Source organism: Coregonus lavaretus, assembly GCF_964263955.1.
Source record: "Coregonus lavaretus genome assembly, chromosome: 19".
Lineage (NCBI taxonomy): Eukaryota > Metazoa > Chordata > Actinopteri > Salmoniformes > Salmonidae > Coregonus > Coregonus lavaretus.
Genome location: NC_140006.1, coordinates 19,908,809 through 19,935,324, shown reverse-complemented (window position 1 = coordinate 19,935,324; position 26,516 = coordinate 19,908,809). Strand labels below are relative to the sequence as shown.

Here is a 26,516-nt window from a genome sequence, read left to right as displayed (position 1 = left end):
GAGGAGATTACTGTGACTCAACGGTCACGTAGAATTTTACTGCGGTCATGACTAATGACTACCGGTGTGGCGGTAATATGGTCACTGCAACAGCCCTAGTCCATACATGATGTTACAAAAGCATGTATGAGGGTCTTCGCTACCAGGTCCGTGACAGATGGTCGAGTCCGGAGATGTTACGGAGGAGAAAGAAGGCGGATTTGGTGATGGACTTGATGTGGGGCTTGAAGGAAAGAGTGTGGTCCAGGGTGACACCCAGATTTTTGACCTTGGATGATGGGCAGATGGTGCAGCTGTCAATGGACATCACAAAGTCACCCACTATCTTGAGGAGAGCCTTGGGAGTCCTGGAGACGGACAGTTGATCAGAGACGGAGGAGGGAGTTGAGAGGGGTTTGGTGTGCATGTAAACCTGGGTGTCATCCGCATAGCGGTGGAAGTTGACACCATGGCGGCAGATGATCTGGCCCAGGGGAAGCATGTAGATTATGGACAGCAGGGGTCCAAGCACGGAACCTTGAGTGGCCTATGAAGTCCCCAGACCTCAAACCAATAGAGCATCTTTGGGATGAGATGGAACGGGCTGCTAGCAGCATGAATGTACCGTCAGCATGGACCAACATCCCTGTGGAACGTTTCCGACCCCTTGTAGAATGTCCTGAAGAATTCAGGCTGTTCGGGAGTGTATATAAAACACAGGAAAATTATGTTTTAGACTGCACTGGGCCTTTAATAACTCTGTAATCATGTTCTGTGTCCTGATTGACCACAATTAGACTGAAAACCCCCTGCAATACCACAACTATCCCCTGGTGGCAGTTGCCTGGACCATATTGAATAAAACTCAGGACCACGTTGTGTCATGAGAAAAGTAAAGGGAGATTTAATATAGCTTCTTACATGGCCCTCAGGCTGAAAATAACAAACAAACCATGGTCCGGGTGGCAGTACAGTAGGGCTCCTCACTGAGACACCCTCTCATGTTCTCACAGGTCCAGAACCCAGGAGACTTGAAGCCCCACCCCATAGCACCCAAATAAATACACTTCCCCTCTGTCACAGGTGCAGCTTATCACCTGTGATCAGAGATAGAGGGAAGTGAGAGAGAGGGAACAAAGAGAGAACAACATGATAGTATAACAAAATACATAACATTCACACAACTACTTAAGAATAACGGATCAGGGTGCAATTATGAAAGTATGCATATAACTGTAAGTTGATGAAATATGGATTATAACACTGGCCAGTATATGAAAGGATAAACACAACACATCCATACTTCCACTTTCTCATACTTAGCCCTCCCATCTAGACAGAGGTAGCAGGCACCCAGTGAAGGCCTCCCTTTACAGTTTATGATCTGGCTGCATGTTTCTTTAGAGAAAAAAACCCGGTGAAATTGAGGCTCAGATCAAATCTACTAAAAGAGAGGATGTCTTTATTATTGTCCAGATTTATAAATCCAGTCTGAAATCCAGAATTCAGACTAACTGTAAAAAATAAACCATTGTGTAAAAATATATAATGGGGAGAACAAGTATTTGATACACTGCCGATTTTGCAGGTTTTCCTACTTACAAAGCATGTAGAGGTCTGTAATTTTTATCATAGGTACACTTCAACTGTGAGAGACGGAATCTAAAACAAAAATCCAGAAAATCACATTGTATGATTTTTAAATAATTAATTTGCATTTTATTGCATGACATAAGTATTTGATCACCTACCAACCAGTAAGAATTCCGGCTCTCACAGACCTGTTAGTTTTTCTTTAAGAAGCCCTCCTGTTCTCCACTCATTACCTGTATTAACTGCACCTGTTTGAACTGGTTACCTGTATAAAGGACACCTGTCCACACACTCAATCAAACAGACTCCAACCTCTCCACAATGGCCAAGACCAGAGAGCTGTATAAGGACATCAGGGATAAAATTGTAGACCTGCACAAGGCTGGGATGGGCTTTTTGGTCTAAACTCCACTCGCCGTGTTTGGAGGAAGAAGAAGGATGAGTACAACCCCAAGAACACCATCCCATCCGTGAAGCATGGAGGTGGAAACATCATTCTTTGGGGATGCTTTTCTGCAAAGGGGACTGGACGACTGCACCGTATTGAGGGGAGGATGGATGGGGCCATGTATCGCGAGATCTTGGCCAACAACCTCCTTCCCTCAGTAAGAGCATTGAAGATGGGTCGTGGCTGGGTCTTCCAGCATGACAACGACCCGAAACACACAGCCAGGGCAACTAAGGAGTGGCTCCGTAAGAAGCATCTCAAGGTCCTGGAGTGGCCTAGCCAGTCTCCAGACCTGAACCCAATAGAAAATCTTTGGAGGGAGCTGAAAGTCTGTATTGCCCAGCGACAGCCCCGAAACCTGAAGGATCTGGAGAAGGTCTGTATGAAGGAGTGGGCCAAAATCCCTGCTGCAGTGTGTGCAAACCTGGTCAAGACCTACAGGAAACGTATGATCTCTGTAATTGCAAACAAAGGTTTCTGTACCAAATATTAAGTTCTGCTTTGCTGATATATCAAATACATATGTCATGCAATAAAATGCAAATTAATTACTTAAAAATCATACAATGTGATTTTCTGGATTTTTGTTTTAGATTCTTTCTCTCACAGTTGAAGTGTACCTATGATAAAAATTACAGACCTCTACATGCTTTGTAAGTAGGAAAACCTGCAAAATCGGCAGTGTATCAAATACTTGTTCTCCCCACTGTAGATTAACAAGAAATTAAGCTTTCTGCCCATATAAGACATGTCTATGTCCTGGAAAGTTTATCACATTAGCGCACGTTAGTTCAACCGTCCCGTACAAGGGACACCGATCCCGTAGACGTTAAAGAACAGACAAAATGTATTTTGGAAACGTTCTTGTAACATCAGGTGAATGTTTTTTGCACCCTAAAATAAACATTTTAGAATCATCACAAAATATATGTTCCCAAAACACAAAAATGTGCCAGTTTTGCGGATGATTCTACAATGTTTATTTTAGGGTGTTATAGGAACGTTCTTGCAACATTAGGCGAATGCTTTATACAAACATTCTATAGTCATCAATATGGCTGGAGAGTTTTTGTGTAATGAGAACATGTGCCGCGACCTAATGAATGTTCTGGAAACTTTCGCAGAACAAATTTTGGTTTGCTGGGTACACACTCACTCAAAATTATATCTGTGGACTTGAGGGGGCCTCTTGTGTACTATGTCCTAAGACCTAAGCCACAATGACCATAATCTCCTATAATAGGCTTCCGCGTGGAAGTCCTGTTCTATCTACCCTCTCTCTCTCTCTCTCTCTCTCTCTCATGTTTTTCTCTCTCTGTCTCTGTTTCTCTGTACCTCTGTCTCTCTCTATTTTAGAGGGTCAAGCTTTGGTCACAGTATTCTTGAAGCAGCAAAATACAATTCAAATGAATAAAAGATACTTGATATAAGCTATGCATTAGCGAAACATTAAATAACACAAAGACTCAACATAATATTCACATAACTCAACATTATTATTAGGTTACCAGGCAGAGAAACAGGCTGGAATTGATTCAATAAGGTTATTGTTACTTAATGACGTTTACTTTAATCATTGAGACTGAGCTTGGGAGCAGCGGGTTTCCTCCAGACTATGCATTTTTCTTTTGTTCAATCAGATACAATTAAGGCTTACAAATACAATGCAATACCCATAATACATATAGAAGTCATAACCACAATAGAAATGAGAACAAATTAAATGTCCATGTGTTTTACTGTTTGTGTTACGTATAAATTATTTGTATTCAAAGAAGCCTACATTTTGGGTTGTATAAATGTAGAAGACACCACATGCAGAACGCAGTGGCGTAGTAGGAGAGTGATGGCAGGGAGGGAATGACGCAGAGAGCCACATTCAGATGTTATTTATCTTTTTGCTGCAGAGTGAAATGTAGAGGAATGTAAGCTGTGCATTTACAGGGGCCCTGAGGTAATATAATACTCCTTCTGCTTTGTGTCTGCACTAATGTAATTATGCATAGTTCCCGCTTTGGCTAAAGATTGCTATCCCTCACTAACATAAACATTTGTCCGCAAGAACGCCTTTTTCATTCTAATATGACCGTTTCTTTGTGTGTGTGTGTTTTTCTCCCAGCAAGACCAAGGTGAAATGGTAAAATATTTTTTTTTAATGTTGGCATAGACAGAATGTTCATTTCATTTATATCACGTTTAGGATGCACACACACCATGAAGGGTCTGTGATCTGAGTTTGAATGAAGCATCTTGTTTGATGTCTTTTGAAGATGGACATGAAATAATGTCCAAATCACCAGCGGGAGCAACATCAAACGGACCCAAATGAAAACACCATGTCTGTTCGGACTCTGGCTTATTGCGCCTTCCTTTGCGACCGGGCCCTGTGGAAACTAAGCTCCAGGATTGTCTGATTATAGATTAAAGATGGGTTGATTAGTAAAGTTCTTTCATCTCTACCAAACTTCGACAACTTCTCATTTGCTTCACGAATAGTGTGTCATCACTGATATGCTGTATCATAGTCTAATCCAAGGTAATACCTGGTTGGAAAGCTGGAAAGATTGATGGCTATGAGGGTGAATGGTGACATCATTGAGGGTCACTGTGTCCCAATAGAGAATGGAGCTGCTCCCTACCTCTCCCCCTCCTGGTAGTGCATAAGTGTATATTACAGCATTACCCATGCTCCCCTCAAAAGCCCTCCTCCCACTCAACATGGGAAAATAACATGATCACCAGTATATTGGTTGATATTACAAAGCACTTGTCTTGAAGGTGATAAGGTGAGAAAGCTAATATATCAGACAGATTACTTAGAGATAATGAACCAATATATATGCAAAAAAACAACCCCTAAAGCCTTTTGAGAGAAGGGAGGCACAGATTTTTCATTCATCATTATTTTGCCTGAGCTGGGAACACACAGATAGATGGGGGATTCAGACACAAAAATGACACCGTCACGTCTTGTACCCTGTTGTGTTGTTAGTGTCAGAAAGGGGGATTTGATTTTGAACCACTCTGATTTAACGGTTTATGATAAAGCTGCCTTTATAGACAAGACATGGTCCAAATGAACTGCCTGACTGTACTACTGTATGCATGGTCCTGGTCATCAGCTTTGCATTTCATCTGATTTATAAGTGAACGTGAAGCCAAGTTTCCATATAATATAACAGACCTGTTCAGTGTCTCCCGGCCCCGGGCCTGTTGGATCTGGATGGCTCTGTGTAAATGCAGAGGCTGACATTCAAACACCGCGGCAGGGAGCCCTGGTGGACTTAGCAGCTCAGCTCTGCTCTACTCTGCTCTGCCTTGGCCTCGGGCCTCGCTCCCTCCAACGTCTGACAGAGAATTGGCATCTCACATGGTCTAATGAAGTGTATGTCACAGTTAAATGCTGAACTGAGCAGACGTACGTCGTCTACTAACAATAACTGGGTGGTCAGTTTTAACCTGGACCTACCTACATGCTGTAAGACCTTACTAGGCAATAATATTTGAATTAAAGTTATTGAGCAGGATAAATCTGATAACTATCTATTTGCCATTTCTCTCCATGGCTACAGGTCTAAACAGAAGCTTACAGTTATCATCATGAGCCATGTCTGGAGTTGAAATTAAGAATAGTCAGACATTTGCAAACAAGAAAAAATCTCACATTTATTTGATACCAAACAAGAGTTTTTATATCAGCTGACAATGGGATCTTACAAAATAAATGATATGAACCTAAACAGTGCTGAAACAAGACACACTTCCCAACCATTTTACTTTGTCAAATGTTCAATAACTGTTAATAAATTAATTAGTGTCAAACGCTGAAATATGCTTGTAAAACTTGAAATATCGCATTGACACGTAAATATTTTTGAAACCTGACAATTTTTTCAAGTAAAATAAATTACACAACGACCAAATTCACGCCAAATTTGTGATTGGCATGGTGTTAACACAAAATATTACTGGCAAAACTCTTAATTCATGAAAGCAAAAAGCACTTCACAAGCGGAGATGTGAGTATGGTTTCATATGGGATTTTCAGATTATTTTTTTATTTTTTTGTTCAAACATACTACAATGAGTCAAGTGAGAGGAAAAAACACATTTGAGCAACCTGCTTTGAGAATAATCTTCTCAACATTGAAATGTTGTATAATTGGTTGCCATAACATTTTTTCATATTTATTTTTTTACACTTGTGGTACAGCAAAATATATTTTCTTTAGCTATTACTCTGACAACAGTTAAATGTGCAATAGAGAAAATATAAGGCCTGAGTCTGAATTAGTGGTTCTTTGTTTGACAGTCCTCACTGTGTAGTGGAATGACTCTAGAACGTTCTAGAGTCCAGGACCCAACAGATACTCATCCTCATTAATTCTGGAATCCCCTCCAGGAACACTTCACCAGGGTTCCAAAAGTTCTAAACCTGGAGTTTTAAACCTAGTTTTTTTTCTTCTTCAATATAATACAAATGCAGGCTGGACAGGAATGGCGCCAGACAGACTTCTCTCTGACACTTGGAGTGGTCTGTGCATTTACCTCTCTGTAGTCCCACAGCAGAGCAGAGCAGTTCAAGTCCACAGACAGACGGTTTCAGAGGATATTTGTGTGTGTGACCGAGTTTATGTGTGAAAAAGTAATCCATCTCCTTCCTCCCTACCACTTACAAACATTTCACTTCCTGCTCTGATGGGTCATTAGGAGTGCAGAGGTGGAGGACTGGGAGGACCGGTGAGGGCTGGCAATAGTCTTGACATCAACCAAAGCCCACACACATACATATGTTCAAACCTGTGCAAAAACACCAGAGGTGGTTCCTCTCCTTCCTCCATCCACCTGCTCAGAGGCTAGTAATGAGCTGCATCTGTCTGTCCTGGGGGCCCTCTCCCTCGGGTACACAGTCCTCAGCGCTGGGGGGTACGATGCACCCATTGCTGGTGCCCCGGTTTATGTGGTAGTAGGACAGGGGCTGGGGCCCGTCGCCCAGCTCAGGCATGCTTTTATGGTACAGGTCCTCCCCCTCGGTCCTGGGGGAAGGGGACAGGTCATCATCTTCATCGGGGGGGTAGGGTGAGGCTGAGGCTGAGGGGGAGGCTGAGGGAGAGTCTCTCAGGTTGGGCATGCTGGTGTACAGGGAGTCCCTGTTGTTGTTGGGTGACTGGGAATCCCCGTCCCCTGTCGCCCCCACTGTCTCTGAGCCGTGGCACCCAGGGCCCTCCACAGCCCTCCTGGGGGCCTTGTGGGCGCTGTAGAGCAGGGAATGAGTCCTCTGGGGCAGGAGCGGGGCCTCTAATGCCTCCTTATGGTGGGGGTGCAGCAGCAACTCCAGGGTGGGGTGACCTCCACCTACTCCTCCTCCTACTACCCCGACTATACTACCTCTCTGGGGGGACGAAGCCTCAGCGTGGTCCACCACTATGGCATCATCTTCGCTGCCGCTTCCACCCCCACAACCCCTATCCCTGTCCACAATCACCCTGGTCTGGGGAGGGGCCTGGTCCTTGTCCCTCTCCCTGCTATCGCTATGGGGGTTGTGGCCCTTGGGGGCCCCGCGGGGCCTCAGGTTGTTGTGGACCAGCTCAGAGATGATCATCTTCTCGAAGGCGGCGTCATCCAGGCTGAGGCCCCCCAGGTCCCCCGGGCCGTGGACCACACCCCCAACCACGCCCACAATGTCCTCATAGTCGTCTTCATGGTCACGCAGGGAGTAGCTGTTAAAGTTTCCGTTGAGGGGGAGGGTGTCCATGGCACTGATGTCCCTGCTGCGGGTCAGAGAATGCTGCCCTGCAACGAGAAGCACAATACCTGGATTAGATATCACTGTTAAGAATCAATATCAAATCACAACTCAAGACAATACAGTTTGATACTGGTCAGGACACCTCACTGTTAAGTGTTTGCAACCTTTGCTATCTGGATATTTTACATTGATATATTTATATCATATTTATATAAAATATACAATTAAAGAGGTTTAAGTACAGTGAGTTCCAAAAGTATTGGGACAGTGACATTTTTATTGGTTTTGACTCTGTACTCCAGGACTTTGAATTTGAAATTATACAATGACTATGAGGTTAAAGTGCAGACTGTCAGCTTTAATTTAAGGGTATTTTCATTAATATCAGGTGAACCGTTTAGAAATGACAGCACTTCTTGTACATTGTCCCCCCATTTTAGGGGACCAAAAGTATTGGGACAAATTCACTTATGTGTATTATGTGTAAGTGTATTAAAGTAGTAAAAGGTTTAGTATTTGGTCCCATATTCCTAGCACATAATGCCTACATCAAGCTTGTGACTCTACAAACTTGTTGGATGCATTTGCTGTTTGTTTTGGTTGTGTGTCAGATTACTTTGTGCCCAATGGAAATGTATGGTAAATAATGTATTGTGTCATTTTGGAGTCACTTTTATTGTAAATAAGAATAGAATATGTTTCTAAACACTTCTACATTAATGTGGATGCTACCATGATTACGGATAGTCCTGAAAGAATCGTGAATAATGATGAGTGAGAAAGCTACAGAGACATAAATATCATACCCCTAAAAAACTGCTAACCTCCCATGTTATTGTAATGGTGAGAGGTTTGCATGTCTTGGGGGTATGATATTTGTGCATCTAACTTTCTCACCATTATTCACAATTCATGGGCGGCAGGTAGCTTAGTGGTTAAGAGCGTTGTGCCAGTAACCGAAAGGTCGCTGGTTCTAATCCCCAAGTCGACTAGGTGAAAAATCTGTCGATGTGCCCTTGAGCAAGGCACTTAACCCTAATTGCTCCTGTAAGTCGCTCTGGATAAGAGCGTCTGCTAAATGACTAAAATGTAAATGTAAATGACTATCCGTAATCATGGTAGCATCCACATTAATGTAGACGAGATTATACAAAAATATTATATTCTTATTTACAATAAAAGTGACTCCAAAATGACACAATACATTATTTACCATACATTATCGTCACTGTCCCAATACTTTGACGCTTACTGTACTTCAAATTTGAACCTCTTTAATTGTATAGTTTTCTATCATGTGTCTCCATTTAGCATCATCATGTCTGAACATTATCATAAACAATACAGAAGATATCCTGAACAATATTTCACAAATGAGAAAGGAAAAACCAAAAAGAAACATTCCACATCCAGCAACAACACACAGATAATGTAGCTAGCCAGGTAACAACGACATAGCAAGATCAACATAACATCATAACACAGAAGTTATGACAGAAAAAAAGCTGTGGGGGAGGTGGAGGTAGAAAAGTGACAATGAATAAAACATTCATTCCACTCTTAAAAGAAAGAAAGAAGGAATAAATGTCGAACAAAGACGTACGGCCACCTCGTTCACCACTGGAGCCACACAAGCACAGCCCCCCACACCACCACGACACATAGGCACGGTGCAACGACTCACTTTACCACCACTCACATCAAGTGTGTCTGCTCAGGCTATCTGGCCTAAGAACTGCTGATATGCAAAAAAAAGTAAAACATATGCTTTTTTATTGCGGCATAAAAAAATAGAAAATCACTGAAATAAGACAAAAGAGGAAGGAGGAGGAGGCTTCAAAAATCAGGCCTGGATTCAGTCGGTCTGTCTCAGATTTGGGTCCCCTCAAAAAGTGACTGATTTATTCGAGTACAACTCTCATTTACAGATTAATTTGAAATCATTTGAAAACGTTTGAGAAAGCTATAGACAACAAATCCTGTGAACAACTGAATCCAGGACTTGGCAGGTGGAGGGGTTTCAGCAGCAAGCAATCACAGCCTCTTAACAAAGTGTAAAATGGCAGGTACACTATCATATCATTACTTTCTCTCTCTCTGCTTAAAATGTGATTGAAGGATGATTTGATTTAACAGGTTTCTATCTACTTCTCCCAGATGGGAAATAAATACTTTGTACACAATAGATCACACTGATAACCTCTTGTGAAGACCAAAGACTGGCTAGAAGAAAGTCGGCAGAAGATGAAGAAGAGAGGGAATAGGAGGATGAGCCTAAATGAGCGAAGGAAGAGGATGAAAAAAAGGCAAAGGCGTATTTTGTTGGTTAGTTACTGCTTCGCTTCAAGCCCCACAAAAAGGGGGAGATTTCAGTTTTAGATTTCAGTTAAATGAGTCTGAATAGACCTGACTGGGAGATGGAGGAATACAATTGGAGCTGGGCTATGACACACACTGCCGTGGAGATAAGGATCTCTTTACCTCTTTGGTAAAAACAGACATCAAAGAATTTTGAAAAAGAGCGAAAGGAGGGAACACGGAGGGAGGGATGGGGGAGAAGTTTGAGGGCAAAGAAAGAGAGAAGGAAAAAATATGGAAATAGCGTGAAAAGCCCCATTGCAGGATTTGCATTTGTTTATGCATGGGCAGTCATTTTAATGCAGACAGGTACACTGTAAATTTGGCAGTTTATTTTTACTATTTTCTACATTGTAGAATAATAGTGAAGACATCAAAACTATGAAATAACACATATGGAATCATGTAGTAACCAAAAAAGTGTTAAACAAATCAAAATATATTGATGACATCTTTGCACACTCTTGGCATTCTCTCAACCAGCTTCATGAGGTAGTCACCTGGAATGCATTTCAATTAACAGGTGTGCATTCTTAAAAGTTAATTTGTGGAATTTCTTTCCTTAATGCATTTGAGCCAATCAGTTGTGTTGTGACAAGGTAGGGGGGGTATACAGAAGATAGCCCTATTTGGTACAAGACCAAGTCCATATTATGACAAGAACAGCTCAAATAAGCAAAGAGAAATGACAGTCCATCATTACTTTAAGACATGAAGGTCAGTCATTACGGAGAATTTCAAGAATTTCAAGTTTCTTCAAGTGCAGTCGCAAAAAACATCAAGCGCTATGATGAAACTGGCTCTCATGAGGACCGCCACATGAATGGAAGACCCAGAGTTACCTCTGCTGCAGAGGATACGTTTATTAGAGTTACCAGCCTCAGAAATTGCAGCCCAAATAAATGCTTCACAGAGTTCAAGTAACAGACACATCTCAACATCAACTGTTCAGAGGAGACTGTGAATCAGGCCTTCATGGTCGACTTGCTGCAAAGAAACCACTACTAAAGGACACCAATAAGAAGAAGAGACTTGCTTGGGCCAAGAAACACGAGCAATGGACATTACACCGGTGGAAATTTGTCCTTTGGTCTGGAGAACAAAATGGAGATTTTTGGTTCCAACCGCCGTGTCTTTGTGAGACGTGGTGTGGGTGAACGGATGATCTCTGCATGTGTATTTCCCACCGTAAAGCATGGAGGAGGAGGTGTTATGGTGTGGGGGTGCTTTGCTGTTGACACTGTCTGTGATTTATTTAGAATTCAAGGCACACTTAACCAGCATGGCTACCACAGCATTCTGCAGCGATACACCATCCCATCTGATTTGGGCTTAGTGGGACTATCATTTGTTTTTCAACAGGATAATAACCCAACACACCTCCAGGCTGTATAAGGGCTATTTTACCAAGAAGGAGAGTGATGGAGTGCTGCATCAGATGACCTGGCCTCCACAATCCCCAGACCTCAACCAAATTGAGATGGTTTGGGATGGGTCTGACTGCAGAGTGAAGGAAAAGCAGCCAACAAGTGCTCAGCATATGTGGGAACTCCTTCAAGACTGTTGGAAAAGCATTCCAGGTGAAGTTGGTTGAGAGAATGCCAAGAGTGTGCAAAGCTGTCATCAAGGCAAAGGGTGGCTATTTGAAGAACCTCAAATATAACCTATATTTTGATTTGTTTAACACTTTTTTGGTTACTACATGATTCCATATGTGTTATTTCATAGTTTTGATGTCTTCACTGTCATTCTAAAATGTAGAAAATAGTAAAAATAAAGAAAAACCTTTGAATGAGTAGGTGTTCTAAAACTTTTGACCGGTAGTGTATGTTTGAGCTTCTTGCGGTCAATTTGCATTCTACAAACTACTTGTAATTATGTTCCGGTCCCCTGACCATTCGCTCAAGAAAAAAATCAGCCTGCGGGTGAATCTTGTTGATGATCTCTTGTGTAAAGCCTCATTTGCATATTTCCCATGGTGCCTTTTCTTTGAGTTAATTGTAGAGTTATCACCCATGACTATTTGTTAGTGACAGAGACATGGTTGTCTTCAACTTTTCATGTTCTTCAATTAGTTATTAATAATGTTTGAGTGCTTTCATGTTCTTCAACTGTGAGTCGTTAACGATAGTATCTGTAATGTTTGAGGATGCAGGTATGCGGAGTATGTCCCTCATGGCTGTGTGTGTCTCATGTATTTCCACATGACTAATCTGCCTGTAGGGAGGACTGACTGACTGATGATGTGTCTCAGCAGGTTAAGGGATGATGACAGTGATGCATTACAATAACCTGTTAATTTGACTGTCCCTTCATTTATCACCGCCACTTAACTAAAATAAGTTAGCTTATACTGTAACTACCCTATGATGAAAGCATTGTTTGCTTGCTATATAGCAGGGGTATTTGTAGATTGTACTTACATTTGTGGTGTTTTGATCATGCTGGTATTTCATTGGTATCATGATTGTAATTAAATCGTAATGATATCATGAAATGTCTTTGATTTCTGTGACAATCGGTTTATGTTAGGTTCCGAACTCTTTCCAACCTCTTCCAGAACAAAAGGCAGAAAATTTGACTTAAAAGTGTTCTCAGTGTTCTCATTGTGAAGCGAGCAAACTTGGAGACCTGCCAAATCAGAGCGAGCGACTGCAGTTTCTGTATGTTCTCCTGTATCCTTCTTCCCCCCCTCCCTCCCTCCACACATTCATCCTGGCACTGCTTCCTTTCCTTCCATCCTCTGCTCTTTCATCATCAAATGCCTCTGCATATCTGAGGGGTATAATTCTGCCTGCATTGCGTCATGTGCTCCTGTGTTTTTTTGTTCCTTTGCTTGGCTTTCTCCTTTTAGTCTGACAGAGAGGGTATCTGGGTCACGCTACACAGACAATGACAGCATTCAAATAAATGGGGATTCAGGTTTGTAGTCAAGAAAAAAAAAAAATGCTATTGAACCTGCTCTAAAAGGTATAATTGACGGGTGAAGGAGGAGAATGGTAAATAATAGGATATAATATATAAACTCAGAATAAATTAATCTTGATTTCCTATGAATGAATGTTGGAGTAGTCTAGATAAGATAGCACTGACCATTCACAACCTTATCTCATGCTGTGTTAGAAAGCACAGCTTTCATACTAGCTAAATAAAGATTAAATAAAGAGAAGTGGTAATGAGAGAGAGAGAGAGAGAGAGAGAGAGAAAGGACAACTCTAAAACGTAGAGTAAGGCTTCTCAACACTTCATGCTGTGTAGGGGCCACAACCCCACAAAGTACTGCTATCTCAATTAGCTTCAAACACACACTAAAACAAAACAAACGTGTGTCCAAATGGCACCCTATTCCCTATATAGTGCACTAGTCGAGTCAAATTAGTCAAGGTAATGCACTACATAGGGAATATGGTGCCATTTCAGACACAGACAAACACAGATCTACATAGAAAGGTTAGAGGTCACCATGCACCTGGTGAGTGAAAGGCTGGAGGGGAGGGGGTGTTGCACACCACCGTCTCAGCCAGCAGGTTGTTATAGGGGTTGTTAGGGTCGTGGGCTCGGAGCAGAGGGTTAGTTAGGAGGTAGTTGCCAGTCATGCCTGTGAGAGAGAAGGAAAGAGTGAGGGAGGAAAGAAAGAAAGGCAGGAGAGTGTTACTTAGGAGGTAGTTGTCAGTCAATCCTGCAAGAAACAGTGAGAGAGAGAGAGAGAAAAGAGAAAGACTATTATATTATATATTATCATATTATTATTATAGAAAGATGAGGCAGGAGAGTAAAGAAGGGAAGAAGGAGAAAAGAGCAAAAGAGACCTGAGGAAAAAGTGACATGTGTATAGGAGTTGCAGCAGTGTGCTTCTTCAGTAAATACGATGTGCCGGTTAGTTGAGTAGTTGATGTTTAAATAATGTCTACACACCGCATTCTCCAGACTTAATTTCACAGAACAGCAAGCAATAAATAACGTCCGCAACAAGTGCGTCGGCCGTCTGTTGTAAACAAAGCCACTTGCTTTGCCACCAGATAGTGCCAAGCACTCCTGTACAATACTCACAACATTGCCAAATACTTTCTCTGTTAAACAAATATTTGACTAATAAATAAACACAACAGTAGGTTATAAAGTGTGAGTCAAATTATTCAGTATGATTAGCCATACATGGTCAAAATATTCAGTATGATTACAGTAGCCATATAAAACAAGTACTTTTAAGTATCCACTCTGCAGTCAGCAGACAGAATATAGTCAATACAATCACACTGATGATGTGGGGACTACACATCGGTATCTATTGACATCACTGTGCTCCCATTTTATATAGTATACATAATACATAAGTATTCCATAAGTATAGACACCTGCTGGAATGTATTTTTAACCAATCAGCATTCAGGATTAGACCCACCCATTGTATAAAAATATAAAATAGCAATGTCCAGTCATTGAAAACGAATCTCTCATATCTCATCTCTTATCAGGAGCGATTAGGAGTTATCTTAATGCTGAGGGCAGACACTGATAAGGAGAATAGAAGTTGAAAAAAACTCTAAGCTGAGTAGTGTTAAATCTCTCTCGTCTCTCTCTCTCTCACTCCCCATCTCTCTCGCACTCCCCGTCTCTCTTGCATTCCCCGTCTCTCTCGCACTCCCCCGTCTCTCTCCCTCTCTCTCGCTTTCTCTCCATATCTCTCTATTTATTCCCAGTCTCTCTCTCTCTCCTCATCAGGATCAGGCCAGGGTGAGGATGAGTCAGTGCACAGACAGCACAGCTCCTGTAGCCAGCCAGTCAAGGTCTCCCAGAGTTGAACACACATGCAGAGACACCAGCTTCTCATCACTAACACTTGAAACCAGACTAAATGGCTATGTAATACTTCTCCCATCCAACAAGTAGCAGCTGTGCAGATCGACCATCAAAAGACACGTTGACGTGAACTTTGACTCATTTAAAAACATTTTTTTTGCGTGTATTTATTTGATTTGTTTTTCATGGTTTATTTGAATCAGGACAGACACAAGCACTAGACCATATTGAGTAAACAACTATCCTTTTTTCAAAAAGCTGCCTCTTTGAATGTAGATCATCATCATTGACTGGTTAAATAAAAGTTAAATACATAAAAATTAAATCTGCATCTGCCAGATTTATTCAGGCACTTGTCTATTCAAGGTCCCATAACAGAGAGAATACAGCATGTGTAAATAGAGACAGTGTGGACAGAGGGGACAGTGTCTTACCCTGGTTCAGGGTGGAGGTGCTGTTGATGTCTCCGGAGATGAAGGAGGATTCGGACTGCTTCCTCACCGTGTCGTTCCACATCCTCCTGATACGACTCTGTGGAGGAGGTAAACAACACACACATTGTATTACAATAACTTTTAACACCGATGTCAGTTCCCTTTACATGCAACAGAAAAAGAACACAAGAAAAAGAGCATAACTCTGTGGAGGCAGCAAGCAAAAACAATGGATTACAAGAACCACCTCCAAGATTGACGCAGGAAACAAAATGGATGCATCCGAAACGACACACACTATTCACTTTATCTTTTACAAAAGTAGTGCACTATATATGGAATAGAGTGCCATTTCAGACGCAGCCACAATGTATTGGAATAACCTTCAACACTGATGTCGTTCCCTGTTCCCTCTACATGCTAGCATGCAACAGAAGAACAAGGCGTAGGCACTCCCTTTCACTCTCAGGGGAAAGAAAGAAGGCTATTTCACACAAGGAGATTGGAATGTCCACCTTCAACTCAACACTAACACTCTTCCCTCTATGTTAGCATGCAACAGAAAAAAAAGACCACAACTCGCCTTTCCTTTCTATGCCGCAATCCAATCTCCCCCTGGGACTATAAAGCTATACTGAAGTATACTACAGTACTGCTCTCAATGCTCGACGTACTAGCATGCAACAGGAGAAAGAAAAATAGTAAAAGAACTCTCCTTTCCCTCTCCAAAGAAAGAAAAGACAGAAAAAAAGGTATATATAATCCAACTTCCCGCTGCTGTACTGTACCTAGTATGTACTGTACCTGTGTGGCGGAGGAGTAGCGTGCGGTGGATCGGGATGTGGTTGTCTTGGCCGAGCTGTGGGACCCTTCAGAAGGCAGACCTCCGCAGCACTGGGACTGATGGAAACATTTGCTGTACTCTTTACGGACCTGCAGCGGGCACAAGATCAGGGCAGAGCAACAGAGACACAGTGAACTCAGAGACACTGCAACAGTGACAGGCTCCTCCAGAGAGAAAAAGAGAGGAAGCTTCTTCTATCATCCTGTAACAAAAAGCCACAAAATAAATATCTGTATCAAATGCCACCAGCCGACAGCAGCAGTTCAAATGGCGTGTCTCTGGAGATAGGCCTATCACGTCTGCCACGATGACACATTAAAATACCATAAGGAGGGGGATTTTGTAGGGGGACAAATATGACACAGAGGTGTTGCTTATATCAGAGATAGTCTTAAATGTCAAGAGACAGCAGACAGTGGACTGAAAAGTATATATTTTCCATTGGACTTAAGTATACATAGATACTTTGTTATCTTATTTCTTTGGGAAACTAGACATTAAAAAGAAGGTTATTTCCCAACTCTGGTGAGGAAAACTTATATTCAAACATTGATGTACAAAATGTTGTAGCATTATCTTCATATAGGTCATACAGTGCCTTCGGAAAGTATTCAGACCCCTTGACTTTTTCCACATTTTGTTACGTTACAGCCTTATTCTAAAATGGATTAAATATTACAATACCCCATAATGACAAAGTGAAAGGTTTATTTATAAAAAATTAAAATAAACTGAAATACCTTATTTACATAAGTATTCTGACCCTTTGCTATGAGACTCGAAATTGAGCTCATGTGCATCCTGTTTCCATTGATCATCCTTGAGATGTTTCTACAACTTGATTGGAGTCCACCTGTGGTAAATTCAATTGATTGGGCATGATTTGGAAAGGCACACACCTGTCTATATAAGGTCCCACAGTCGACAGTGCATGTCAGAGCACAAACCAAGCCATGAGGTCGAAGGAATTGTCCGTAGAGCTCAGAGACAGGATTGTGTCAAGGAACAGACCTGGGAAAGGGTACCAAAACATTTCTGCAGCATTGAAGGTCCCCAAGAACACAGTGGACTCTTAAATGGAAGAAGTTTGAAACCACCAAGACTCTTCCTAGAGCTGGCCACCCGGCCAAACTGAGCAATCGGGGGAGAAGGGCCTTGGTCAGGGAGGTGACCAAGAACCCGATGGTCACTCTGACAGAGCTCTAGAAATCCTCTGTGGAGATCGGAGAACCTTCCAGAAGGACAACCATTTCTGCAGCACTCCACCAATCAGGCCTTTATGGTAGAGTGGCCAGACGGAAGCCACTCCTCAGTAAAAGGCACATGACAGCCCACTTGGAGTTTGTCAAAAGGCACCTAAAGCCTCTCAGACCATGAGAAACAAGATTCTCTGGTCTGATGAAACCAAGATTGAACTATTTGCCAAGCGTCACGTCTGGAGGAAACCTGGCACCATCCCTACGGTGAAGCATGGTGGGGGCAGCATCATGCTGTGGAGGTGTTTTCAGTGGCAGGGACTGGGAGACTAGTCAGGATCGAGGCAAAGATGAACGGAGCAAAGTACAGAGAGATCCTTGATGAAAACCTGCTCCTGAGCGCTCAGGACCTCAGACTGGGGCGAAGGTTCACCTTCCAACAGGACAACAACCCTAAGCACACAGCCAAGACAACGCAGGAGTGGCTTCGGGACAAGTCTCTGAATGTCCTTGAGTGGCCCAGCCAGAGCCCGGACTTGAACCCGATCAAACATCTCTGGAGAGACCTGAAAATAGCTGTGTAGCAACGCTCCCCATCCAACCTGACAGAGCTTGAGAGGATCTGCAGAGAACAATGGGAGAAACTCACCAAATACAGGTGTGCCAAGCTTGTAGCTTCATACCCAAGAACACTCGATGCTGTAATCCCTGCCAAAGGTGCTTCAAAAAGTACTGAGTAAATGGTCTGAATACTTATGTAAATGTGATATTTCCGTTTTTTATTTTTAATAAATTAGCAACAATTTCTAAAAACCTGTTTTCACTTTGTCATCAAGGGGTATTGTGTGTAGATTGATGAGGGGAAAAACAATTTAATACATTTTAGAATAAGGCTGTAACGTAACAAAATGTGGAAAAGGTCAAGGGGTCTGAATACTTTCCCAAAGGCACTGTATGTATTAAATCCTTACCTTTTTCTGGAGGAGACAGTGGAAGATAAAGATGAACATCCCTTGCAGAGTGTTGAAGATGGTGAAGAGGTACGCCATGACGACGGAGGATTCGTTGAGGAAGAACAGGCCAAACGACCAGGTCAGACCCAGGAGAAAGAGCAGGGCAAATGCTCCAAGCACCCAGGATCTGAAACACACACACAATATTGTTCACAATCATTAATAATAACCTAAGTAACTGCTCTCTGTTCGGTTCCTACGGATTCGTTATGTGGGGAAAGAAGGAGGCTGTGTTACCATCCCTCTCTATTTCTCCTTCTGGACGTGTTTATACAGTATATACAGTCCAACTCTGACAGAGTCTAACTAACTAGTTTCCTTGGCCTTCCTCAGGGTTGGCTGGCTAAACAGAAACAGCAAACACAGCAGGTTTCTCACAGGAGTTTTCAGGAAAGCCTAGAGGAAATCATATAACCAATGGTAAGTTCCAATGGCGACGGCTGGCAAAAGGAGCCATCGATACACAGGAGAAAAAGAGTGAGCAACCCTGGATGAGAAAAGAGGAGACCAGTGAAAACCAGCCACCATTGTACCACGTCTGAGTTTCAGAGAAATCCAAGGACAGAAGAGAATACAAACCTAAAGAGGGAGAGATGCTACAGATTAGTCGTGCTTTTGTGTCACATTGTGTACATTGTTCATTATTTGATATATTTTGTGCGTGGGTACGCTGGCTCTTTATGCTTGTTAAAACTCAACTAACTGATAATTTCAAAGTCTTGTGGAAAGTTACCAAATCTAACTTTGTAGGAGTAAATAAGTGGTTGATTAGAGGTGGACTCCAATTAATTATGGTTAATGAGTTTTGGGTCTTTTGAATAAATTATTTGTTTGAATTGGCCGCTATCTTTGAAAGCAGGCTCTCTTTAAATTACATTTTTAACCAGGATAGCACGGTTCAGAAGTCATTAAAATGATTTTGCTGGTATTAAAACCTGAAAAACATAGATTTTATTACAAAAAGACCAATTACAAAACAGGAATGGCATATGTCATTCTGTCTTTTAGTTATTGTTTGACAAGTATTTTAGGACAGAAACTGTCTAGGGACTTTTCTTTTATCCAATTTGCTGGATTGACTGGATGTTTGAATAAAGATGTGTGCACATCTCCTGTTCCTCCACCCCACCCTTAAATCTAATATCTTTGAGCTAGGGTTCCAGAGGAACCTGGAAATGATGCCAACAAAGGAGCAACTAATACAAGAGGTCAGGGATGCAGTTATGAATAAATAAAGGAGGCATAATAACCCATGTATAACGCAAACACTGCCCTCATAAACACCAACCAAAAAGGCAACACCTGAGGATAGAAATAAAATTTGAAATAAATATATTTGTCCACTCCAGTTATGGGTTATTGAGATGTAATTCTAAGGTCAAATACACCAAATGCACCCTTTAATATTGCACAAGCAAGACCGTGGCAGGGAATAGGACAGCACACAATGCTTTGTTTTCTCACTTAAAACTGAGCTGACAAAACCAGTAATAGCAGCCCCCTCTCACCTGATACCGCCCAGCCGGGTCGAGTCGGGTTTCATGGAAGTGGAGTGCTTCACCATCTTGTACATGGTCACAATCAGGATGATGAGATTGAGCTGTCAAAACAGAGGCACAGCAAGGTTAACACATCACGCTGGAGCATGGCATTCATTTCATGGTATGAGCAGCAATGCATGTCGCCTACATTTCGTGGCAACTTAAACCACAAAAAGGGTGGTTTGCACACAGAAACAGGACAAACTCTCCTAAATGTAACTAGCAGCATGTCACCTGCATGTTTTAGTGACTTTCTGAGATCATACATGGTAATAATGCTTAACCTGTAGTGATTTTGGCACAATCGCAAGCGTCAACATTAGTATGTCTTACCAAGAGGGATATGAAACTTTCAAGCTTCAGTGCAAATGGTCTCCCAAAAGTGAGAATAGAGAGGTTGTAGCTTAGCTTTGGTCTCCAGCTCCACTAACACTGGCTATGATAAAGTGCCTTGGATGCCCCTTCCCACTCCTATGGCTGATGTAACGCACAACCTCAGGCCTTACTTAGCCAAGCAGGCTGGTGCCAAACGCAGAGTGTTATTCCTCATCGAGAGAGAGAGCAAGGGAATGTAAATCTAATACAGCCAGAACAGAACAGAGTGAGTGGAAAAGACACAGCAGAGCGCCATATTTTAGAAACAAACATCTAGAGCCAGGAAAAACATCTCCATATATTAAGCTATACATTCAGAAAGGTTTCCATGACTTCAGGATGTTTTTCTGTAAGCACAGGGGGGAAGGAGGGGATTCTTCAATTTGGCTCAGTCACTACCACATTAAAACCTCACCAAAAACAACTATTCAGTAAATATTCAGTAAATATTATATATATTTTTTAATACTTCTATAAAAGAAAACATATCTTGCATTTTAAGTTATTAAAATCTTCTCCACCATAATCTGCCCCCCAGCCTATTTATTCAGAAACCTGACCAATCTTTATGAAAGAAAATAAATGACAAAAACTGCCTGGGTTTGCGAGAACACAAAGCAATACTGATCAAGTAGAGATACTGTCCCAAGATTATTAAATACAATATATTTGTGGGCTGAATTTTATGAATGCTGTTCAGTATATGATCTCATTCTAAAACATGAATACACCAGACCAGTAGAGCCGTAGCTATGTACATCCCTTTAAAAGAATAAACCAATAACGTGGGGAGAAAGACAGAAAGAGGGCAGAGCTGGAGAGAGGGAGAGAGGGAGAGGAGAAAAGACGAATAAGGGGTTTTAGATCAGAGATTAGAGTGATGTGGAGTTTTGTCTCCTAGCCACTAGGGCCGATTTAGGTCTGCATGAGTTGAGTGGTTGGAGATGCATTGAACACAGCCGCCAGTGTCGACACAGATCTGATGAGACAGGCAGGCAGGTAGACAGGCATAGAGGCAGGCACCGAACTGTACATGTCCTTGATTCCCCCCGCACCCCACTCTCTATGGACCCTCTCATCTCCTCAAAACACACCAACGAAACCAGAATGCCCTTTTTCTTGGGTATCTATGCACAGTATGTGCTGTATAAACACAGTGTGTACACATTTACACGCGTGTCTTCTGTGTGAATAATACAAATGTATGTGCATGTGTGTGTGTGTGGTGTGTGCGTGTCTCAGGGGGACTTAGGATATGCAACAAAAAAACATTTCTAAATCACACATACGTATAATACACACTTGTACATTTGTGAAATAGGACAAATATAAGTACCCACCAAATTATAATAATAATTATTATTATTATGTATGAGTGTGTGTGTGTGGGTGTGTGTGTGTGTGTACTACATGCAGCCTGCATGAAATATTAAGAGGTGAAGACGGAGATGTCTGTGCAATGGGATTGGCTGGAGATACGTCATGATCCTCGGCAGGGCCAGGGGGTTGTGGGTAATGGCTGTCTGGCCCACCCACTCATTACTTCCATGTTCATCCGTCTCTCCCCATCTCCCTCAACCCCCTCTTTGTCTAACTGAGCAAATGACCTTCATGCCTGAGATTGTCTCTTATCCTCCTCCTCCTCAGACGACTGAGTGTGTGAAAGGGAGGAATGCTTCCACAATGCGCAAATCTTTCCACCAAAAAAACAGCTAAGCTGTTGACTGCTGCGCACTTGACTAGACTGATTTCATAGGATTTTACAACTGAATGACTGCTGATGTCCTCAGGTCAGCTATAATGGACCACTTTCCTTTCATGCAAATTGATCAGCGAAAGCAAGAGCTAAGTGACCAGACGAGGACAAAATAACAGAAAAATACATGTATTTTTTCCCTCTTCACAGAGGCACAGACATAGGCACACACAAGCATACTGTATGTATTATACACACATACCTGATTTACATTCCAGCACAGAATAATGTGGCTTACCATGATAATGAAGGTGACAGGTCCTATGAAGCTCCAAATGAAGTGGTTATCCACCCTCAGCCAGCAGCTGCAATGGAACATGTCATGTGATCAGGTGATAGGCATCCCTCAAGAGCAAATGAGCTATTCTGGCTCTCCCACTGTGACTGTAAAATCTCTGCAATTATATTCTAAGAACACAGCAGCAGTTGTTACATCGTTCCCTACTGATCACTAACCAGCCTGGCTTCTAGACTAGATAGATGACATGATTATATAGCTTCTACAGCAATAGAATAGTGATTTATTTACCTTCTTGACCAAAGTAGAGAGAGAACCTGACCTTGAACACATTCTGGCTGCGAGCCATACAACAGCACTGGTATTGGATTCACGACTTTAGAGGGTACCAATGTCTACAATTGAGAGAGCAGTCTGGCTATACTTTAGACTAAACAGTCAAAACGTGGTCACAAATAGTTCCAACAATATTTGTTGTGCTGAAGCTACTGTATGTATTATCAGAGAATATGTTCATTCAAATTCAGGGACCGTTGCACTACAGCCACAAAATGTTAAAACACCCAATTTAAAGGAAGGCTTATGACAAATCATAAGGCTTGTTTCTTGGATAAAGGCCACTGAAGAATAAAAAAGTTTGAAGACGTAAAGCTCAGAGAAAATACCAGACCAGCAAAACCAGCCAGCCAGAGAATTCATTAATGTAGTGGTTTTGCTCACAGCTTTTCTCTTTCCTCTCTGACAGGGTATACATTTGCCAGGAGGCAGAGGGAGAGGGAGACTAGGGTCTGTGATGTAGCTCTCATTAGCACTGTGGGGAAGAAAGGGAGTCTTGATATGGAGTTGGCTGTTCTGGGAGACCTGATGCTCTCTGCACCAAGAAAGGAAGATAGATACTGTTGAATGCTCCCGCAGTTTTACTGTGCAACGTTTCCATCCCAAGGTCTTTTTCTGACGTAACTTTTCGTACCCTGCACCTGAAGGTTACTGGATGTGCGTAAACTAGGGCTGTCAGAGTAAATCAGTTAACTCAAGATAACTTTTTGTAATTTTAGTGCACAATTATTTATTTTATTAATCGTGTTGTCTGAAAGCATTAAAAATACACTGAAAACATCCAAAATACATAATTTATACAGCTAAACACAACAATGCGATGTCAAAACAAGTTGACATTGAGATTAAAGAAAGTGTGCTTTATCAATTTACTTGATTTTGCTTACCATTACATTGGACAAAATCAAGACGTCAATATTCTTGTAATGCTTTTGTATAAAAAAAATCTTAAATTACAGCGTAATTCGAGCAAATTCAGAATTTACGATTAATCGCAGCAAATCCTGCGATTAACTCAATAAAATGTTTTTAGCGTTTGACAGACCTAGCGTAAACATATTATAAACTACTGCATTCTGAGTCAAGCAAGATCACAAAGGCCCTGTCTAAAGATGAGCTCTAGTGTTACTTACGCCTTCTGTGTCCCGTAGCTGCGGTAGTCGATGGCGACAGAGATTCCCACCACCACGGCGGGAAAGAGGTATCCGGAGACGTAATAGTACTTCCTGCGGGAGAACTCGCTTTCAAACACCTCAACCAGCATGAGGTAGAGCTGTACGCCCTCCAGGCACATCCAGGCAAACGCCGCCAGAAAGAAGAAATGAAGAACGCCCGCGATGATGGAGCACACCAGCTGGGAGGGGGACACATTTAAAGGTTACACATACAGAGGTAAAGGGACAGTGGCATTGAAACTGTATTGAAACACAGGGGAAGTCAATGGAAGAGTAGGAATAGAAAACTGGAACATATTCCATGGGAACAAAATAATTGTGCATCTAAGCCCACTCTGATCCGTGTGTATACTCGAGGGGGGCCCATACTCCTTACCTTGGGTTCAGTCATGTTGATGCCCACGAGGAAAACGAGCTCGGCGATAAAGAGGTTGAGGCAGAGGTTCTTGTGGATGGTGTTGCGGTCGCTCTGCAGGCCCCTGAAGAAGCAGAAGGTGAACAGGCTGATGGCCAGACACACCAGAGACACAGCGATGCCCATCCGCGTTATCACCGTCAGCAGCAGCTCATGGACGCTCCCCTCCACCTGGTGGACAGGACAGAGAGACACAGAGGGGGTTAGAACCAAGAACCTGCCGAATCTAGGACCTAACATGACATAAACACAGGGGGTTAGACCCAAACAGCTTTTTTGTTGTGATCACCTTATTCTTTTATTCAAATGGTCAGGGAATAAAATGAGTAGGAAGACAGAGACAACAGTATCTAGTACAGTACAACCGACAACTTCCTGGCTCAGGCCACTTTGTACAAATGCCGTTCCCAACATTTATCAGTATGCGTTATATAATCTTAAGTAAACCCAATAACCTGGAGCTAATATGACATAAGCAGAGATTTATACAGAGATTTAACTCAACATCAGTGAACCAATGAGAAACACACAGCAATACAGCAGGGAGGATTTACACCCAATAACCTGTCGGAAAACATAAAACATGACAGACTTCATGTCCCCATCAATGAACCTTGACATAATATGATGTCCTGACTCACTAAGGGATTTCACTCAACATCTACTGTAGGAAACAGATGACATGTCTTTAGATCCTTGTACATGTGCCGGGCCAATGTAAGGTCATTAGTAAGCTGTCACAAAGCTCTGTATCACCAAGGCGCGACATGTTATAACATATAGTGTGGGATCACTGGGTGAAGGGCTGATTATAGTGTGTGTCACAACCCAGGAAAATGAACACATTACAATATGGACATGTAGGCTATAAGACCATATGCAAAAACAGAAGCCTTCACCATACAGAATATCACTCAGGGATAGTGGTCTGAACATGAGGTAATCCGTTCCGTGAGATGACACATTTTATTAAGGGCAGGCCAGGAGGAGTTGTAGTTGAGGTGAGTAGTAGGGTTGGTGTGACTGAGGGATGGCTTAAACCTCTGGTTTCTCCTCGTGGTGAAGAGTTTTAAGGTTTGGGGTTTGCGAGGGGAAGACGTGGGAAGACTTCATGAGTCGGGACATGTTATTATATACACCACAAACTTATGTTCCACGTTTATTACTGGTAGATGCTCACAGCACATTATATTTATCATGTAATTGGATTGTAATTGCATTTTGCTTGCGAATGGATCTCACCCACTTCATGTCATCGAGTGGAAATGGAAAATGAAGAAGCGTGACACCGGGCTGCCGTGTACATTTCCCCGTGTAGGATATGCGTGTGCGCGAAGGTTATTAGTCACGGAACATAAGTAAAATGTAATTTATTTCCAATAATGGTAGAGCTAACTTTTACTATCTTGTACCTGCAATCTCTTGATGTTTTACTCCCGGCAAAGTAAGTGACAGCCTCCTTCCGTTTCTCTCCACATACATTAACTAACAGCATTCCTCTCCTCAACCCCCATCCCCTCAACCCACCACCTCAAATCTAATCAGCCTCAGAGTTGTCAATCTTACTCTAGCCATATTTACGTACATAAAGTACATACAATGAGGGGGGATGGGGGCAGTCAGTACGAGTGTCCGCAACATTGTTACAATTCCACAGAGGACAAGAATTGGGGAAAATCTACCATATTTCTTACACATATCCAATCATCTCCAATCTACACAAGTGTCTAGAGGGTTAGGGGCTGCTAGGGGTTGATTTGGGATTCAGAGTTTAAATGAGAACCACCCACTCACCATGTTCCCTAGACGTACATATTACATACATCCAGTAGAGTCCAACCACACAACATGAGAAAAACCCACTGAAGGCCACTCACCACATTTCCTCGATGGGCCATGAGGATGGCGAAGTTGGTCAGGTGACTACAGGAACAGGTGGTGTGGCTCTTGTTTGTGTCAAGGAGCTTACAGCCCTGAGTGGACCAGTAGCCCATCATACTCCTCTCAGAGTAGTTCCAGAAGGAGCAGTTGGGGTTGTAGAAGTGCTCCTTCTACAAAGCAGAAAAGTAACAAAATAACAAAAACATGAACATTGTTTAAAACAACTAGCTAAAAGTTAGGGTTGTAGTAGTTCTCAATAAGCAAAAAAACAAGGAAACCTCAAATACCACAAACAACAACATTATAAGCATTGTTTAAAACAACTAACACATTACTTTAGAGTACATATGCTTCCTACCTATATATACTGTATGTATATGTCATT

General features: G+C 42.2%; 1 protein-coding gene across 1 annotated transcript in view; it reads right to left on the bottom strand.

Moving 5' to 3' along the window:
* Positions 1–5,669: 5,669 nt before the first annotated feature.
* The window catches only part of LOC311147234 (adhesion G protein-coupled receptor L2-like), a gene marked incomplete at its 5' end in the record, with an annotated part of 83,996 nt that continues 63,149 nt past the window's right edge, over positions 5,670–26,516 (bottom strand). Inside the window, 10 exons of the mRNA XM_084183896.1 lie at positions 5,670–7,813; positions 13,597–13,725; positions 15,362–15,458; positions 16,166–16,294; positions 18,373–18,541; positions 19,923–20,014; positions 22,325–22,391; positions 23,794–24,014; positions 24,212–24,421; positions 26,128–26,301. Of these exons, the coding sequence (XP_084040022.1) occupies positions 6,870–7,813; positions 13,597–13,725; positions 15,362–15,458; positions 16,166–16,294; positions 18,373–18,541; positions 19,923–20,014; positions 22,325–22,391; positions 23,794–24,014; positions 24,212–24,421; positions 26,128–26,301 (2,232 nt within the window). The 3' untranslated portion in view covers positions 5,670–6,869. The remainder of the gene's footprint in view (positions 7,814–13,596; positions 13,726–15,361; positions 15,459–16,165; positions 16,295–18,372; positions 18,542–19,922; positions 20,015–22,324; positions 22,392–23,793; positions 24,015–24,211; positions 24,422–26,127; positions 26,302–26,516) is intronic.